This window comes from Bos indicus, chromosome 23 (genome assembly GCF_029378745.1).
Source record: "Bos indicus isolate NIAB-ARS_2022 breed Sahiwal x Tharparkar chromosome 23, NIAB-ARS_B.indTharparkar_mat_pri_1.0, whole genome shotgun sequence".
Taxonomy (NCBI): domain Eukaryota; kingdom Metazoa; phylum Chordata; class Mammalia; order Artiodactyla; family Bovidae; genus Bos; species Bos indicus.
The window spans coordinates 8,108,306-8,128,391 of record NC_091782.1 but is presented as its reverse complement, the minus strand read 5'-3'; the positions used below and the strand labels follow the sequence as shown (position 1 = coordinate 8,128,391).

General features: G+C 49.2%; 1 protein-coding gene across 1 annotated transcript in view; it reads left to right on the top strand.

The window, feature by feature from the left end:
- Positions 1-20,086, top strand: part of LRRC1 (leucine rich repeat containing 1) — a 135,112-nt gene that overhangs the window by 104,883 nt on the left and 10,143 nt on the right. The window contains exons 8-11 of the mRNA XM_019986203.2: positions 3,493-3,637; positions 5,929-6,047; positions 7,545-7,628; positions 18,203-18,318. Of these exons, the coding sequence (XP_019841762.2) occupies positions 3,493-3,637; positions 5,929-6,047; positions 7,545-7,628; positions 18,203-18,318 (464 nt within the window). The remainder of the gene's footprint in view (positions 1-3,492; positions 3,638-5,928; positions 6,048-7,544; positions 7,629-18,202; positions 18,319-20,086) is intronic.

Here is a 20,086-nt window from a genome sequence, read left to right as displayed (position 1 = left end):
ATGGCAGAAGTTTCTGCCACTGTTGGTGATATGCCAAGTGTTTTGAGATGATTTGAGCACATTTTGCTGTGTAATAGTTGATGTAAAATCAGTGCAAAAAGTTTCTACTTCATATTTTCTCCCAAATGTTGCTTATGGTGTAGCTGGGCCGTCACAAGCTCTTTATGTTTCTCCTGCTGGTACCAAGCATGAGGAGCCGTGTTCCAAATGAAACGGGCTCTCGTGTGGGCTTCTGTGTCAGCCTGTGGGTTCTAGCGCATAGACCCACCTTCCCATCAGTTGAGAGAGAGTTAAACAACAACAACACACAGGCATTTCCCCCAACTTTGTTTTTCTCCAACTGTTAACGAATTCTACTCTTCGGGGTCTCTTAGAGCCAGGGTTTAAAGTCCATATATTTCCTGATGGTTGAGGTATGTGTATTGTATAGTAATTCAGGGGCTGTCTCTGCTAGGCTCTCTGGACCAGCTATGATGGACCGTGCCCTTCGGGTGGAGAAGGTGTATCTGTGCAAGGAAGCCTGGTGCTATAAAAAAGCACTTGAGTAAAATTCTAGTTGTAGTTATGTGCTAGAATTGCCAGGACATCACCGACGACTCACGCGACTACGGAGCTAATGCGAGTCTGTTCCTGAGGTCTTGGCTGCATTTGGGAAAAGGAAAGGGCAGATCAGCAGCTGATATGAGTGAGGGTTTGATTAACAGATTTCTCTAGGAAATTATGAAACGTCCTGATTAAGAGAAGTCTAGTTACTTAAAAGAGTCAAAGGATGGGGCAGAAATGCCAGGAAGATATTAAGAAAGTATAAAATACCATCTGTAAAGGCTGGATAAACAACAAGGCCCTGTGGAGCACAGGGAACTATATTCAATATCCTGTAATAAAACAGAATGGAAGAAGAATATGAAGAAGTGTGTATGTATAACTGAGTCACTTTGCAGTATAGGAGAAGTTAACACAGCATACTTGAATAAAGTAAAAATCAGCTCTTAGACATGCGGAGGAGAGTATATGTGTGGACGGATGTATGTAAACAATTGTGTGCAAAATGTCACGTCCTAAACACAAAGAAATTAACATGCCACTGATCATGTTATTAATTTTTTTTATGCATCTCATTGGCCCACTTGTATAACCTTTTGTTAAGTCAGGACTAAACTCATCAGACAGTCTCAGATAATCAGTTATTTTCCTGTCTTCACTGATGACAGAAAGAAAAGGAGACAAAGACGTTGTTTAAAGGAATACATTTAAAAAGTAGACTATCCTCAGGGAGCCTGGCCTGAAATTAGTAGAAAGGTAGTCTGCTTTCCTCCAGGCAGGAAATGCAGGGTTGGAGTCCCAGGGTGAGTACTGGATTGGGTAGGGATAATCTGGGTAGTTGTTCAGGCCAAATTCAGTGCTAATTTAGGAGTCTGTACCTATGTAGACTTCAGGGGGCCACTGGAGTTCGAGGTGGGGTTTCATTCTGGGCCTGGAGTGATGTTTCCCAGCGGGAAGGTTGGAGGCACAGTTGTGAACAGACTTGGGCAGAGGGTGTCCAGACCTGTCCAGGCGAGAGGGTGCTGAGCGCGGGGGCGGGGGTGGGGGGGCGCGGACAGGCTGGCAGCAGATCGGGGCAGTGGGGGCACCGGTAAGAGGGAGCGTGTGTCAGGAGAGTGGAGGGTCAGATGCCTCTGGATTGGAGCTTGGGCCCCAAGGAGGTACCTCCCCTCCAGGTCGGCTCTTCCCTTTCAGAGCAGTCTGGCTCTCTTGTCTCGGGTATTAACAGAGTGTGTGTGTGTGTTAATAGTGTGTGTGGTATGTGTGTGCATCTGTGTCTGTCTGTATCTGTGTGTGTGTCTGTGTGTGTATGTCTGTGTGTAAGTTTGTGTGTGTGTGTGGCTCTCGTATCTCGGGTATTAACTATGTGTCTGTGCGCGCGTGTGTGTGCATGCGTGTGCCGTGTGTGTGTGTATATTGTGTGTGTGGTGTATGTGTCTGTGTCCATGTGTATCTGTGTGTGTGTGACCATGCACATGTGTGTGTGCGCTCTCCAGTTTCCCCGGGGAGCAGCTGAGCCCCTGTTGTGTGTGTGTGTGTCTGTGGGTGTATGTGTCCGTGTGTGTCTGTGTGTGTGTGTGTGTGTGTGTGTGAGTGCGCACATGTGTGTGTGCTCTCCAGTTTCCCCAGGGAGCAGCTGAGCCCCTGTTGTGTGTGTGTGTGTCTGTGGGTGTATGTTTGTCTGTGTGCGTGTGTGCGTGTGCCTGTGTGTGTGTGTCTGTGTCCGTGTGTATCTGTGTGTGTGAGCGTGCACATGTGTGTGCGTTCATTTCCCCGGGGAGCAGCTGAGCCCCTGGTGTGTGTGTGTGTGTGTGTGTGTGTGTGTGTGCTCCAGTTTCCCCGGGGAGCAGCTGAGCCCCTGGTGTGTGTGTGTGTGTGTGTGTGTGTGTGTGCGTTCCAGTTTCCCCGGGGAGCAGCTGAGCCCCTGTTGTGTGTGTGTGTGTGTGTGTGCGCTCCAGTTTCCCCAGGGAGCAGCTGAGCCCCTGTTGTGTGTGTGTGTGTGTATCTGAGTGTGTGTGTGTGTGTGTGTGTGTGTGTGTGTATCTGTGTGTGTGTGTGTGCTCCAGTTTCCCCGGGGAGCAGCTGAGCCCCTGTTGTGTGTGTATCTGAGTGTGTGTGTGTGTGTGTGTGTGTGTGTGTATCTGTGTGTGTGTGTGCTCCAGTTTCCCCGGGGAGCAGCTGAGCCCCTGTTGTGTGTGTGTGTGTGTATCTGAGTGTGTGTGTGTGTGTGTGTGTGTGTGTGTGTGTGTGTGTGCTCCAGTTTCCCCAGGGAGCAGCTGAGCCCCTGTTGTGTGTGTATCTGAGTGTGTGTGTGCTCCAGTTTCCCCGGGGAGCAGCTGAGCCCCTGTTGTGTGTGTGTGTGTGTGTATCTGAGTGTGTGTGTGTGTGTGTGTGTGTGTGTGTGTGTGTGTGTGTGCTCCAGTTTCCCCAGGGAGCAGCTGAGCCCCTGTTGTGTGTGTATCTGAGTGTGTGTGTGCTCCAGTTTCCCCGGGGAGCAGCTGAGCCTGTGTTGTCCCACGAGATGCCTGTCACAGGCATAGAAAGGAGTTGGCTTCCCACAGGACTTCACAGGCTGTTCTGAGTATTGAGTCCAAATGTGGAGAACTGGCGTCTGGCCTCTTTTTTTTCTTCTTTATCCCGAACTGTGGGGCCTTCAAGCGGCTGGTTTTCCCCTGGTGCCCATGTCCTCATCTTACTGAGGGAATGACTCCTCGCCTGCCTGCAGGTGGAGGGCCTGGCCTCCCTTCCCAGTACCCATGTGTGATTCACACAGCTTCCCGTTTTCATCGGAAGGGGTCTGGAAACTCACCCCCGCTGTCGCCTTTGACCAGCACTTATGGAAGAATCCTTAGGGCCACTCTGCGGTGATCTTGAAAAATCAATATAAGAAATTCCTCCAAACGGTGACTGGTTCTGGCGTGACTTTCTTTTCCTGTGTCATTGGTACAGGAAATAGGAAATCTGAAGAACCTGCTCTGCTTAGACGTCTCTGAAAACAGGTTGGAAAGGCTTCCGGAAGAAATCAGCGGCCTGACTTCACTGACGGATTTGGTCATTTCGCAGAACTTGTTAGAAATGCTCCCGGACGGCATTGGTGAGTGTAGACGCCAGCTGCCCCCGTGCTGGCTGTTCTCGTGCTGGGGCGTGGTTCCTTCAGTCGTTACAGGTTGAATCTCTCTGTGTGCAGGCATGTCTGTGTTCCTGGTCTGGGAGCGGGCCTGTTAAATATACGTTACTACTTTTAAATGTAGGCCCGTCTACCTCCTCTGCAGCTTGTGTCCATGATTTTGGTGGGGATGAGCCCAAATTGTAGAATGTGTTTTGGGCATATGAACAGTTATCAAGACTTTTCTAATTGAGCATTGCAAATAGTTTATGTGGAATGACCTTTGACCTCATAGTGTGACCCCCAGAAAGGGCTGTTACTGGGGGGAAACACATTGAGCCTTTTCTGTTGAGCCTTTTCTGATTCCATCGGGAATCATCTTTTCCTTGAACCATTCTGTGCCGTTTCCTTTAAAAAACAGTCCAGACGTTTCCTTTACCGAACAGGAGCTCAGCTCAGGGTGAGAAAATAAACACAGAGAAGATAAACAGACGTGGGCTGTCAGCTCTGCCATAGCCAGGCCTTCCTAGAAACTGTAGGAAGCTGTATTAAACCGTGTGGCTGTCGTAGGGCAGCTTCTTTGACCTTCACTTAACCTGCATTCAGAACATCAAAGGGAGTTTGGGAGAGGTTTTCAGTAGTCGGAGAAGCCGTGTGACAGGGGCCCGGCTTCCTTTCTGGCATCTGGTCCAGATGAAAGGGTTGTTGATAAGAGCAGCTTGGCAGAAGGACCGACAGACGCTGCCTTTCAGGTGAGTCTGGTTGGGGACCTGAGTGGGACTGTGACTCTAGGTGGGAATGTCCAGTAGGAATCACGTATAGCATCAGAACAGCTGTGGGGACTCAGGATGTTTGGCTGCTGGGAAAAGGGAGAAGTAGGCACGAGATGGCTGACATCAGGCCTTTGAAGGGCTGTCGGGTGGAAGGAGGTGTCGCCTCCTTCTGTCTTCTCGGTTCAAGAGGGTGAAAGGAAAAGGTTGTGAATCTCAGTTTGATTTAAGGAAGAGCTTAACATGCATCTCTTAGGAATCAGTGTGGGCTGCTTAGTGAAGAAATGAACCTCCTGGCACTAGAAGTATTCAAGGAGAGTCTGCAGGCCCGCTTGTGAGTGGTGTTGAGGAGCTCTTGGGGTGAGCTCTGCCAGCTGTATGTTCCATGCCCCAAAGACAGTGCTGACGAGTCTCCTGGCCTGAGGACTGGGGGCCCTTCTGGGGACAGGGTTAGTAGGTACTGACTGTGCTGAATAAGCAGCCCCCCTGCCCTGCCCCGTGACCGCACTCAGCATGAGTTCACCCTTTTGGCATCTCTCCGTCTCCGGCTTTATCACTTCTGTGATAGAGGCTGTCCTCTGACTGCCCTGAGGACAGTGACACCACGCTGGCCACCCTCTGTGGATACCAAGGACACCTGCTTGGGAGGCGCGCCCTCGAGGCAGGAGCAGGTGACAGCGAGACTCTGACGGCTCAGGGTCTCCTCCAGCCCTTGGCGGCTGCAGAGGCTGCGGTAAACTGGCTCTTCCTCTGTGGCCTGAGGGCACCTCTCATGAGTCCATTCTGCGTTCTGAGTGAGACAGATCTGTCTTAATGTGGCCTTCTAGAGATTACCATCTGACCCCGCAGGCTCAGAGATTTCCCTTGTAGGGCTCCTCACTGACTCATCGTTACCCCCAGGTGATGGAATGGACTGCCGTGTGCTGTCTTTTGTTTTTAGCGAGGGTGATTCTCGTGTGTGTTAGCTGCTCAGTTGTGTCTGACTCTTTGTGACCCATGGACCGTAGACCATCAGGATCCCCTGATCCTGGAATTCTCCAGGCAAGAGTCCTGGAGAGGGTTGCCATTTCCTTCCCCAGGGGATCTTCCTGACCCAGGGATTGAACCCAGGTCTCCTGCATTGCAGGCAGATTCTTTGCCATCTGAGCCAGGATGATTCTTAGGGTAACGTAAAAGTCTCTCCTCTGTATACAAGACGTTTCCTGTTCTTGAAGCTCCATCAAGAGCCAGCTCTTTGTTTTTTCGTGAAAATCTATGGGCTTTGACATGATTTTTTTAGGTAGCAACTTTTTAAATGATTTGCCATTAATTGCCAACTGTTTCTGACAAACAGAACACATGATTTTAACTCTCAACCTTTTGTACTCTAAATGCAAATAGCACAATTTCTTGAAGCTGGGTGAGGAAACCAAATGAGAATGGAAATTCCAAACAGCAAGCAGAGGGGAGATGCCAAGTGGTGACCAGAAAAACAGTGATAACTAATGAGCCTAAATGACCCTTTTACAGGAAAACTAAAGAAACTGTCCATCTTGAAGGTGGATCAGAATCGACTCACCCAGTTGCCCGAGGCGGTCGGAGACTGTGAGAGCCTCACGGAATTGGTTCTTACAGAAAATCGGCTCCTGGTGAGTGTGGCCCCAGGGTCAGGTGGAGATTGATGGTGTGGGTTCTGCGTCAGCAACGCTTTGCAGGGTCGCTTCTGCATATTTGTAATTTGGGTGGACCAGATGGAGGTCCCCTTATGTTGTAACTAACCAAGGGGCCTGAGAAGCAGGCTCGGGACATGCAGATGATCCCGGTCCCCCCGTCAGAGACTGCGCCCCATCGTGACGCTCAGGGTACGGGCACTGGCCTGGACACCTGGGGAAGGGAGGCGGGGGGACCGGCCCTGCTGGTGGAAGTGCCTCTGCTCGTGTCTGAGGGTGGGCCAGTGGGAATGGTGTCCTTCTGGTTCTTGGAGCAGATGTGAGTGCAGGGGAGGGGAGGGGATGGGGGCTGGACCCAGAAAGCCTTGGGGGCACTGAGGGTGGGGGATGCTCTTTTGGGGAGCCAGAGCACAGCTCTGACCTTGATCTCACCCCGTCCAAGAAGCTGGGTGAGGCAGAGCAGGTGCCCGGGCTTGGACCGGCCCTCCCCGTCCTCTGGGTGACGCCTGCAGAGCGGGTTTCTGGGGCGGCTGCTCTCTGCCCGCTGCTGCTCCTGCTGCCCGCCCCATCTGCTCACCCTGCTCCCCCTGTCCTGGCCTTGTAGCCTCTTTGTTTTTGGTTTACTTTTCTGCCTTTCCCTCCACTTCTCTGTCTTCATTTTGTCACTTTAGTTTTTACCCGACTTTTCCTTTTACCTCTTTCTCCCCTTTTCTCCTCTCTTTATAAAAGGAGTAAGTAATGCTCTTCTGGGGAGCAGAGCAGAAGAAGACAGCAAGAGTGGGTTAAGGAGGCGGAGCTGGTGTGGGCCTGGGAACATCCCCCTGTAGTCAGGACACTGGGCTCCTTCCTTGTTTCTGGAAGGAATCCGTTAGAATTACAGATGGTAGTCGTGACAGTTAGAAAAGTGACGTTCACCCCTGGATTGCATCAGGGTTGAAGATCCTCCTCTCCCCATGGACCCAGGGCCGGTTCCTGCAGGGTCGGAGGGCTCACACCAGCCAGGGTGGTCCCCGCCCCCGCCCCGGCGCCCGCCCCCCCCCCCCCCCCCCCCCCCCCCCCGCCCACACACACACACACCTGCCCAGTTCCAGCTCCCACCGCCTGCACTCCGGCCCCCACAGGCATCTGCAAACTAGTGGTTCTCAGAGGTGCGGGCAGGGATGGGTGGATCTCAGGGGTGCAGATTTCACTTCCTTGACTTGAAGGGCCTTCACTACCTCTTTTACTGTGTGTTTCCCTGTTCCCAGGCCTGTGTCTTTAACCTCATTTCATTGAAACATACTCTCATTTCTACAAAAATGCAAAATATTAGATGCCACATCCCCAAGTGAGCATTACAAACACCTGCTGTTGAGGAAGGACTTGTCTTGCTGGATGAGATTAGACCCTCTCAGTTCTTGAAAAGATCCATTTTATCTGTTTAACTCTGAGCCATGTCCAAAGTATGTGTTAATAACAAAAATGTTATTTTAACAGACTTTACCTAAGAGCATTGGAAAACTTAAGAAGTTGAGCAACTTGAATGCAGACAGAAATAAATTAGTGTCTTTACCAAAAGAGGTATGTGCTTTTAAGAAAATAATATAATAATTCATAAAGAAATAATGATAAACAAGGGATCACAGATGTCAAATACTTATATGCTGCTTTTTAAAGGTGTGAACTCTCATCAGTGGGTCCAGAGATGGTCGGAGGAATTGTATCAAAGAATGACCCATCAGTAACGTTGGGGAGAGTTGGGAAAGGTGAATTCGGAGGGGGACAGAGAGAGTGGCGTTTGGGGGCTGGCCTAGGAGAAGAGCAAGACCATTGACAGGAAGGGGTGATTATGGACTTTGGCTTTGGGGGTGATTGGGTCTAGTGAGCAGGTAAGCCCTCCCATGAGCCATTGGAGTTGTGAAGATGGGTCTCAGTGAACAGTCTTCCTGGGCAGAAGCTCATGTCTGGGAGAACGAGAGGGAGCCCTTCATGTAGAGGCGGATGCCCGGGAACGTAGAGCCCGGTTCTTAAGATTTTTTGGTGGATGCTCCCAGCGGGAGAAGAGAGCCTCCACCCCTTGTGGGCATGGCTGTGTGATTTAGAGGCATTTATCCGAGGAGGTGCCGGAACTGAGAATGGGAGGAAGCCCTAAGGGGTCGCACGAGGTGGCCTCCGGGGTGCTGTTTAAAAGGAAGGCTGTCTTTCTCTTTGGAACCAGGAGAACCTGCCTGAAGATGGGTCCCACCGAGCTTGGTCTCTGTTAAAGAGTAAAACGCTGTTTTTCTGACGCACAGCAAGCTGCTGAGCCGCTCCGCCTGGCCGCACAGGAGGAGGTGTGGCCTCCTGCGCTGTGGTCCCCAGGGAGCAGCTTCCCGCTTCCTTCTCTGCTCCACCCTTGTCAACGCCCATCTTGCAGTCATTTCAGAGCTGTTCTCCAGGCAGCGAGCGCTTGAGGGGCTCTGACGCTCCCGGGCCGCTCTTGCAGGCATCTCACCTGGCCTGGTCTTTTCTCCCCCGTCCCTGTCTGGGGGTTCAGCGGCCCCGCTTCTCCCTGGGTGCGTTAGCCGGTGCTCCTGAGCGGAAGGATAGGGATGTTTGTTACAGATGTGACCGCATTCTCACACAGCCACGATGGGAACCCTAACATTTAAGTAAAGCTGTTTCCAGCGCAAAGGCTTAAGTCTCCATCTTCGCAGAACTGGGACTCAAGGAAGAGATTCTGCTCATTAAATCCTCATTTTGGTTCCAGTCTAAAAGCAATAAACTGAAGGACAGAGCTGGTGTTGATTGTACTCTGGTGGGAGAGCACGTGTGGGTGGGTGTAGGTCAGACGCACAGGCAGAGGGAAGGACAAAAGATCCAGGCCCTCCCTCCGCAGCGGCTGCCCCGGACCAGGCGCTGTCCTGCCTATTCAGTGAATGTCACGGCCCTGGACCAGGTGCTGTCCTGCTTGTTCAGTGAATGTCACGGCCGCTTTTGAGGCCATGAAGATCTGGATCTCCCTGCTTTATAGACGGGGAAGCTGAGGCAGGGAGAGCTTTCCGGCCGGGGCTCCCGCAGCTGGAGTCTGGAGAAGAGACTGCAGATGTGTCCCCCACGGCCAAGCCCGTAAAAGCCTGGCCGCTCAGCTGGTAGAGATGGAACCCCACCTTTTCACCTCTTGACCTTGACGTGAGGCAGCCCCCTTGGTTGCGTAAAGGAAGTGCAGTTTGGACACCTTAGAAGATTAATGCATTTGAGGAAAGTTTTCAGTAGACCCTGAAGAGAGCACTTTCGAGTGTGACGTTAATCCCCAGCAAGGTCCCCGCATCCCTGCCCCTCTCTGCATCCGGTCTTTCAAAGGGACACGTTGTAGACAAGAACGTGAGGAATTGCTTCCTGTAAACTGTCCCCGTCATATTAGCATCAGCCCTTTTTTCACTCTGAGAGGATGAAATTATGATGCTTCCCTGGCATCTGGAATTTCATCAGGGGATGGAGTCTGCGCCTTTTCTTTCCGCTGCCCAAAAAGGCAGTTGTTTAGGGCCCTGGGGACTGGCTCCTTTCTTGCCCATTTCACCCCCGCTCACACTCAGCTCCCAGACTGGGATGTGTCCCAGTTCTGCTTGTGAATCCCAGCTCGGTGACCCTGCAGAAATTGGCAGTGCTGCCCCGTGGACTGGGCCGACAAACCACGGAGGGGCCCTCACCTTGTGCTGGGTCTCCTTTGTTGGTCTGGGCTGTGCGTGTGTGCGTGCGTGCGCATGTTCTCTGCCTCCAAGCTTGATACCATCCCATCAAATCCTGCACTCTCCTGATTGGATTCTCCTCTCTTCTTCTTCCTGATGTGATTGCTTCCTCTTGAACAGTTGTCTCACGCATGACGCATTTAGACTGACGGTGCCAACCAGTCCCGTGTACGTGTCCCCAGCCGTAGCTGTATTAGTGGCCGTTGGTCTGGGGCGCTGTGAGCTCTTTCTCTTTGTCTTTTCTTTCCCATTTGGTAACGTAACGTACTGTCAGTTTTACAGCACAGTCCCTTCGTCTATAGCAGCATTTCTTTGCATTTTTTCCCCACATGGTTGAGGGGAAGATGTTTGTACTGTGTGGGTCACAATGATAGATTCTGTTTGTGTTCTGTGGTGTCACGTGTAGTAAACATTTGCAAATCAATGAATGTCTTTTGTTTTCTTAATTGTTAGCTGCTTGGATATTTAGAAAAGTCGGGTAAACTTGCCATCTTGTAAGTATTGTTCAGACCACAGTTGCATCTCCAGCTTCCATTCTGCTGCTCATATGCATGAAGATTCAGATTGGCTGAGCACTTTATGCGCTTTTCATTGTAAAATGTTGGACATTTTCCTCCAAACTCAGTTTTTCTTTTCGTGAATGACTGCATGGCCTGGAACCTAATTTTGTTATGTGTTTGTCAGATTTGTTCCAATTGTTCTCTCTCAAAAGAATGCTTTTCTGTGAATTACATCTTAAGTTATTCAGATATTTTGAAAGGCATAACTTGGCAGCTCACCTGCCTTCACCCGATTCTAGTTTATTGGCATGATTCTGTCTCCGATGCGAAGGCTAGATTCGCTGTATTTGCTACATGTGGCATGCTTCTAATTTTTCAGGTCACTTATTTGCATCTTTTACCCCTCATCGTATTGCTCAAGTATGTATGTTTCTGCAATAAGGAAGTTCCCTTAAAAAAATCCTGGTTTTGGTGGACGGAAGACTTAAGGGGAAGAGGCTGTTGTAGCGTGATTTGCGGACAGACAGGACGTTGGTGAATGTGTGATCACGCATATGAAGATACGTTTCCGGCCACCTCTTACCTTTAAGTAACCTTGACCACAAAGGTTTCTGTCTGGAAGATGTTGTGCATGTGCCTAAGTTTAGGACTTGGTCTTTTTTCTCTATTAAGTCAAAATGGAGGTGACTCTCATGCCATCATACCTGTCCAGTGAAATAAGACAAGGGAGGATTTACAGATCAGTCATCACAACTTTTCCTCTAACAGGCAATCTGTAAACATCAATTACCCACAGATTTTGTTGTGATATTCAGAAAGGTTCATGGTGATAGAGTATTCATTTTGTGGATAACTTCCTTCCTAATTCTTCAGTTCAGTTGCTCAGTCATGTCTGACTCTTTGCAACCCCATGGACTACAGCATGGACTCCCTGTCCGTCACCAGCTCTGGAGCTTGCTCAAACCATCGGGTCAGTGATGCCATCCAACCGTCTCATCCTCTCTCGTCCCCTTCTCCTCCTGCCTTCAGTCTTGCCCAGCATCAGGGTCTTTTCCAATGAGTCAGTTCTTTGCATCAGTGATGCCATCCAACCATCTCATCCTCTCTCGTCCCCTTCTCCTCCTGCCTTCAGTCTTGCCCAGCATCAGGGTCTTTTCCAATGAGTCAGTTCTTTGCATCAGGTGGCTAAAGTATTATTCTTAGTACAATTTAAAATTCTTCTAGATTAAGTTCCCATGATATAAAGTGAACTATTGATAAATAAAAGAGATAAGACAAAACCTAAAAATTAAAAAAAGAAGAAAGCTGACCATTGGATTTCAAAGTATCAAAGATGGAGAAGGCATTGTATATTTGGAAGAGGAAGTAAGTCATAAAGAAACAGTTGATGGATTTATCTACATGAAGATGAGATTTCTGATCTTTGTGAAAATAAAGACAGCTAGCTGGAAGTCAGGGAGACTTTTACAACATTGCATGTGAAGGCTGCCTTTCCTTACTCTGTTAGAAGTTATTTCACATCCGAGAAGAGTCGTGCCTACTCTAGAACAGTGGACAGAAAGAAAAGCAGAGAAACCCCACAGAAGCCAGTAAGTGATTCACAGGAGAAAAAAATTGAAATGGGTTTCTAATGTGAAATCATTATTCACAGCTAGAATTGAGATTTCCGGGAGAAATATCAATAACCTCAGATATGCAGATGACACCACCCTTATGGCAGGAAGTGAAGAGAAACTAAAGAGCCTCTAGATGAAGTAAAAGAGGAGAGTGAAAAAGTTGGCTTAAAACTCAACATTCAGAAAACTAAGATCATGGCATCTGGTCCCATCACTTCATGGCAAATAGATGGGGAAACAGTGGAAACAGTGACAGACTTTATTTTCTTGGGCTCCGAAATCACTGCAGATGGTGACTGCAGCCATGAAATTAAAAGACGTTTGCTCCTTGGATGAAAAGCTAGTGACAAACCTAGACAGCGTATTAAAAAGCAGAGACATTATTTTGCCAACAAAGGTCTGTCTAGTCAAAGCTATGGTTTTTCCAGTAGCCATGTATGGATGTGAGAGTTGGACCATAAAGAAGGCTGAGTATCAAAGAATTGATGCTTTTGAACTGTGGTATTGGAGAAGACTCTTGAGAGTCCCTTGGACTGCAAGGAGATCAAACCAGTCAAGCCTAAAGGAAATCAATCCTGAATATTCATTGGCAGGACTAATGCAAAGCTAAAGCTCCAGTGTTTTGGCCACCTGATATGAAGAACCGACTCATTAGAAAAGATCAGTTCAGTTCAGTTCAGTCGCTCAGTCTTGTCCGACTCTTTGTGACCCCACGAATCACAGCACGCCAGGCCTCCCTGTCCATCACCAACTCCCGGAGTTCACTCAGACTCATGTCCATCGAGTCAGTGATGCCATCCAGCCATCTCATCCTCTGTCATCCCCTTCTCCTCCTGCCCCCAGTCCCTCCCAGCATGCTGGAAAAGACTGAAGGCAGGAGGAGAAGGGAATGACAGAGGATGAGATGGTGGGATGGCATCACTGACTCGATGGACATGAGTTTGAGCAGGCTCCAGGAGTTGGTGATGGACAGGGAAGCCTGGGGTACTACAGTCCATGGGGTCACAAAGAGTCAGATAGGACTGAGCGACAGAACAACAGCAACCAGTGTGCATGCTAAGTCGCTTCAGTCCTTTCTGACTCTTTGTGACCCTATTCACTGGAGTCCGCCAGGCTCCTCTGTCCATTGGATTCTCCAGGCAAGAGTACTGGAGTGGGTTGCAATGCCCCCCTCTAGGGGATCTTCCCAACCCATGGGTTGAGCCTGTGACTGAGCAACTGAACAATAACAGTTATTTACAACAATATGTTAATCAAAGCATTTATATCTATCAGATGTTTAAGATTTTAAAAATAGAATAACATACCAAATATTGATGAGAGTACAGGAAGTGCCTGTTATCATGGAAGTATAAATTATTATGGCATCTCTGGAAGGGAATTTGGTAGCATTATTAAAAACGTAAAGAAAGTGCGTACTCTTTGATTCTGTTGTTAGACTTGTAAGAATTTATCCTAAGACAGCAATCAGGAGTGTACGCTAAGAGGCATGCACAAGATTTTTTTCTCCCGATGTACACAGAGGTGTCTAACATGTTCCAAGCACCATGCCAAGCATGTATAGGGGCAGCTGGCATGTGCCAGGTGGCTTCAGGCTAATTCTTGTCTGATTTCCACAACGGTTCTATTAGGTAGAGGCAAATAATCTTCTGCATCCAACAGAGGTCTAAGCTGAGATTCAGCGAGGTTAAGTAACTTGCCCAGGGTCACACAGCAAAGAAATGGCAGAACTAATAAGCAATGTCTGAAAGGGTGATGTGCTAAGTAATCTGTGATCCTTCTGTAGAAAGAAATAACTGAGTGGTCAGTAAAAATCCTGTTAGAATCCTAATGACGTGGGAAAGCATTCTTGGTGCCGTTTTGGGTGGGAAGGCATTCCGGCATGCAGACAAAGGTGCTGAAGATCATAGCTGGTCCTAATTCTGTTGCTGTGCATGTTTATAACCACAGATGCCTGGCACTGGCACCTCCGAATGTTAAGGTTGATTATCCCTCTGTGGCAGGATTTGGTTTGAGTTGTTTTCTCATCACGCCGTCGTGTGTGTGTATGTGGTTTTTATTTTTCCAGTCACCTAAGTTACTTTGTATAATTGGGAGAATACTGTCGCTGTCAGTGGGTATTTTGATGTCAGTGGCCCAGCAACTCAGGGAGTCCCCAAACTACACGGTCTCCAAGATATTTCTGGAGTGGGGAGCATTTCAATAATAAGCTACAGATGATGGTGGGAGAGGCAAAAATAGCCTTTGGTTTCTAAAATCACACATCATGTTATTTCTTTTCCAATGGGATTTTGACCCGATTTTGCTTATTGTACATTTTCCCTCTTGGCCGGTGAAGTATGGGTTCAGTTCTGCTACAACAGTATATTGAAAGGAAGATACTGAAGGAAAATGGAAGTTCCTTTCCACTCGGGGCAGGATATGGGCAAAGGTGACTCATACCGCCTTTCTCCTTGAGTCCTGCAATCTGTCTGATGGTCTCCGCCAGCTGTCACCTGCAGGCAGTTGATACTCAGGGAAAGCTGATCTGGGCAAAGGCTTGCTCCGTGATCTGCAGGGGCCGTCTCCTTGAGATGGGTCAGAGCAGCGCCAGAGGGTCAAGGGTAGTATTGTTTTGAATAGGAGAGCACAGTGAGTGTCCTCGGCTGCGTTCTGTGATTCTCAGGGAGCCCAGGTCCAGACCCTCGTATTCTTTTCTGTGGGGCTGTTATCTTTGTGTGCTATTATGAGGTTAAAGGGGTTTTAAAATGTCAGCCTCCTATGTCACTGGTGATAAGTTCCTTAAACAGCATCTCTGCTTCCCAGAAATCCTAAGTGATGAGACATTTTTCCTGTTGACCCCTAAGGAGCATGTAAACTCTACCTCCTGAACCCGAAAGAGAAAGCAAAACTGCATGAGTGTTGCAAAGCACAGTCTTGAACTCAGGGCAGTTCTTCAGTCCTGTGAACACAAGAAATGTCACCCCAAGGCACGGTCATGGGGCCTGACACCCAAGGGGCTCTGTGGCATCCAGGGCCAAGCGGGGCGGCCTCCGTAAAGTTCCAGTGATGTGGCAGGGGCTCAGGCGTGGACTGCCTCCTGACTCGGACCTGGGACTTGACGTTCTCGGAAAAACACCAGCTCTGTTTACTTGGCAGAGGCGACAGGCCAGGTCCTAGGATAGGGGCTGTGGCAGGTGGTTCCTTTCAACCTAATGCTTATTACTTTCGCTAAAGGAACACGTGAGAACCCACAGGACCCAGGAGGGAGCCTGAATCCCACTGCGGGTCTGTGTGACCCCAAAGACCACCCCCCGCCCCGGTGTCCTCATCCCACCCTGACGTCTGTACAGAGCCCCGTCTTGTGTGTCATGGTTTTAACTGTCCAGTTGTCTTTTCTAAAAGCCAAAGTTTCGCATCCCCCCTTCCCAGGGGCTTGGACAGAGGCCCTGTGGGGTGCTCGCATCTTTTCCCGGATCAGGCAGCCCTTGCGCGTTGGCCCAGATGGGCTCTTTGTTGTCATCCTTCCCCTAGTATGTCGCCAGTGGGGCTCAGAGGCCACTGTCCTGCCTTGGGGACCCAGGGCGCCTGAGGCTCTGGGATACACCGCCTTCCTTCCCTCGACCTCTCCAGTGGTGTGACATTAGAGTGGGGAAATAAAAATAAACCACAAACCATGAACACGTAGGTAGCACACACCCTCCGGGTTTCCCATCTTTTACCCCAAAGTCCTTAAGGGTGTGAACTTGGGCAGAGCTTTTATTGCATGGACAGCGTTCACAGCCCTCTCTGACTCACGTTCATTAGTTAATGATTGTTGAGGAGTAGATGGTATATGCATGTGGTACAAATCGGACATGCTGTGGTGGTGTATCCAACCGTGGACACCCCCCACCGATACAGAGACCCTGCTGGTGCAGGCAGCAGGTGGCTTCAGCACCAGCGAAGCACCAGATCTCCACGCAGTCTCAGCTCTGTGCACCCCCAGTACCTCATCCCTCAGCAGGCAGGTCCTGCGTGTGAATCACCGTCCCTGGCGTCCGAGGGAGCCCTGCCTCAGAGCGGGGCGGGATGCGGTGTGTCTGCCCCTCCTTGCAGACCCAGGGGGGTCCCCGGTGACCGTGGGCGTTCCTCCCTGTGGGTCAGTCTTTGTTGGGGTCGCCTAGATTCATCAGGGGGGCTCTGTCTTGTCGCTCCTCGCCTGCTCCAGGGCATCCCTGGTTTTGATCCACCTCCTTTCCCAAGGTGCCTGGGCACCTGAGGAAAACTGATCCCTTCCTCAAGGGAGGGAAGAACACCTGCCCCCTGGGAGATGCTGACGCCTCTCGTAGGACAGAAAATCTGCACTACATCAGACATAGAGATTCTTGCCAGAGAAAAGAGTTCTGTGGTCTCCAGTTACTGCACATGGAAGCAGATGACAGCTTCATGCCACAGCCTCTCAGCAGTAGGTGAACAAATAAATGCGAGCATGTAAGCGTACCTTCATGAGGAACGTTGGCTGGTGGCTGGGCTTCCGCTGAGGGTAGATGGGAGGCCAGGCGCCCTGATTACATGTAAACACGCAAATTAAACAGCCTGTCAAACGCTCTTTCAGAGGATTGTGTGGACTAGGAAGGCAATGGATTGATGTGGACCAGGGGTTCTGGGACGGCGGTGTTGGGTTAGAGAATGTTTTTGCTAATTAGGGGTGATTGGTAAGATTCGAAAATGACAGAAGGGTGTTTCTGTAAGAAACAGTGTGATGAGAAATATCAGTCCATGCTGGCTTGTAGAGGACAGTGGGCAAACCAGTTTTTCTGGGATGGGAAATGCAGATACTGAGAATCAAGCATACCTGGGTGTTTCCAGGTAATCAGAGAGGAATGTTAGTCCTGTTTCCTCTGTGTTTTCTTATACATTCATTACGGTTACGTGCTGTGGTTAAATATAGTATTTCAAAATCTTTATATTAACTCCTGAGGGAAGATATAATAAGTTGTCCATGAAAGGAATTATGCAGCAGTTTCATAAATGTGCCTTCTGTTAAGGTCCAAATGTACATTTAACACAGAGATAAATATAGAAAAGGGCAGAAGGTATATTCAGACACTGATGAAGACCCAGGTGTCTTGCTCCTCTTGTGGCAGGAGGCCCTGGAGTACTTTTCCATGGGCTGGAATCAATAGGTCCCTTCAGGAGCCCTTCCACAGCAGCCGCTCTGAGTCAGGACAGCGCCTGGTTGGAGAGTGGAGTGTGGCCCCAGGCCTGCGGGCTGTTGTGTCTAGGACGAGCTGGTTTTGCACCCCCTTGGCTCAGCTTTCCTGTCTGTAGAAGCCACAGCCAGCTTATTCAAGAGAGGCAGTGAATTCTTTTGTGAAGACCAGACTCATACTAAGCTCAATTACCTTAGAATTGGTTACTTTAAATAATAGGGAATTGGATTTGGTGGGTGCAGATATTGACATATGCTTTTAGCAGTAGGTTATGTTGCTGTTGTTTAGTCGCTAGGTCGTGTCTGACTCCTTGTGACCCCGTGGCCTGCAGCACGCCAGTCTTCCCTGTCCTTCCCTGTCTTCCAGAGTTTGCTTATTAGGTCATAGCCGACCGAATTTACTTTTTGCTAAAAAATGGTTGATTTTGCATTTGTCAAAGGCAAATGAATTTATCAAATTAAGTTGTGAATGACCAAAAGCTATTCAGAGACTTGTGGTAGTAATCCGTGAATCATCTCTCAGATGTCTCTCTTTTTTCTCTTTTTAAAATAAACTGGAACACTGAAGTTAATATAGTGGGCAGGTCTTGAAAACTGTGTGTGTGTGTGTGTGTGTATGTATCATCTTTCGCCTAACTTTTAAAACCTAGTATTCTTTTTCTTTTAAGCTTTTTATTGAAGTATAGTTGATTTACAATGTGTTAGTTTCTGGGGTACAACAAAGTGATTCGGTTATACAAACATATATATATAATTACGCTTTTTCATATTCTTTTCCAACCTAGAATCTTAAACTCCCACATTGCCAAATTGTATATGTGTCTGGACTATGTCATCTGGTTAACATATTTGAAAGATAAAATGGCTTTCTGTTCAGAATGCAGTTTTTGAACTGTATTGTTTATTTTCTTGGCTTCATTGAGAACATGAATGTTTAATGTTCTGCAGAGATTTTTGTCAGGTTACTCAATGTTTCGTGTGATTTAAGTTGAGCACAGTTTGTCATCAGCGAGACTGAATCGTCACGGGATAGAATTCTGTGCATCCGTTTCATGCCATTTGATGAACAAGACCCTCCAGCCCCACCCCCGTGTCCCAGAACAGCCTGGAAAACTGTCGTGTTTCTTTCCTGTCATAGATCGGCGGCTGCTGCAGCCTCACGGTGTTCTGCGTGCGTGACAACAGGCTGACTCGGATCCCCGCGGAGGTGTCTCGGGCGGCCGAGCTGCACGTCCTGGACGTGGCAGGGAACAGGTAAGCCGAGACAAGCAGACGGCCCTCCAGCCCAGCCTCGGCCATCTCGCTTTACTCCCCCTGGTAGAGCGTGTACTGATGGGTCGCCTGAGCCAGGCCCGGAAGCTCTCAGTCTGGGAGCCGGAGTGATGGAGCCCGTGGAGGGGACAAGGTCAGGGCCGCCGGCGCCTGGAGTCCTTTCAGGGTACTGTGGGTGCAGCTGGAGACGTGGGTCTTGGTTGGCGGTACCCTAGTGGGAGGTGGGGGGAGACCTAGGTCTTGGCTTTTATAGCTGGCTTCCATGAGTCACCACGGGCCTCAGTTTCCTCATCTGAAAAATGAGCTCCAGTGAGTCTGAGCTAGAGTTTAGCTGGGAGTCTTGGTCTGCTCTATCTGTGACTCTGAACCCCCTGAATTTGTGGACAATATTGTACTCAGAGACGCTTTGCTGGTGAGAAGATCCATAGCTGATGTCAGAATTACCAAGTGCTTCATAGTCTAAAAAACCTAAAGAGCCGCCAGTCTGTCGGGTTCTGGGTCAGAGGCCTGCCGGCATGCTCACCAGCCTGCAATGTGCAGTAGTTTCAAGCATTCTGAGCTTATTTCATCACTGCAGACATCGCTGCACTTTCCTACCCAGGCTCTGCTTCCCACCTCCGACCCTTTCTCTGGCTCTGTACCTTTATCTTTTCTCCCTCATGCCCCTCTCTGGGAAGACTTCTCTCTGGGTCTGCGTTTCTGGATTATCCCAGTGATCATTGCCTGTTTACCTGCTCGCGGTCCTCCGAAAGCTCAAGTTACCTAAAGTGCATGTGATGGTTTGCGTCTCATTGTGATTTGTGCCTTTAGGAGATGCCTGGCGAATATTTGTTAACTGAATGAAAACATGAGAAATGTTAGTTTTGCAGAATAGCTGGCAGGCCACTGCAAAGTGCCTGATGTCACAGGCTTCATTGCCAAGAGGAATTTAAACAATGCTTTTGCGTGTCAGAGGGTGGGGGACGGGGTGTTAGAGTGTTAGATGGGCCGGGGCCGGGGCTGGGGCCGGGGCCGGGGGGAGGATGATCAGTGGTCCTAAGTGGTAAATGCCGGTGACTTGAAGAGTGTCTGGGGAACTGTGTCCTCACTGATTCGCTGCTCGCAGGTTGGGCGCGGGCCGCAATTTTTCACTCCTGCTAATGGATCGTGGGCAGCAGAGCTAAACAAATAGCAGGACGCGGGGGAATCTGGTGATGAGTTATGGCCTCAAGAAACGCTCGCCGTATTAAAGTTGATGCTTTCAGGACATCATGATAGGTTCTTAAGGCCACTCACTGGTGACTGGGATCTCGGGATTAGTTAGAGCTGGATGTTGACTTTCTGCTTGGACTGAGCCCCCAGGAGACATGCAGCATGAGAAGGTCCCCCTTCCCTCCCTCCTGTGCTCTTCCTGCAGCAGGAGAAGCCCAGGGACTCCAGACCCGTCCTGGTTCTCGCTGCTCTAGAGAGCATGCATTTTCATGACTAATTCTTAAGCAGAAAGATGACTCTGGTGTCTAAAAACTGCTTTTTACACCAGTGAAGTCCCCGTTCTCCAGTTCTCAGAAGAAGGGAAAGTTCTGTTTTTATTACGCCTGGGCCAGGGTGGAGAAAACCCAGTTAAAAAGCTGAGTGCCACAGCTGTCATCTGAGCGGGTTAAGTGTGCCATTTAGGCCATGGTATATGCAGATTCATAACCAGATTTCAAGCTTATTAAATATATTTAATGACTACTTATTTAAAGTATTGGTATAGAAGCTCATAAAAAAG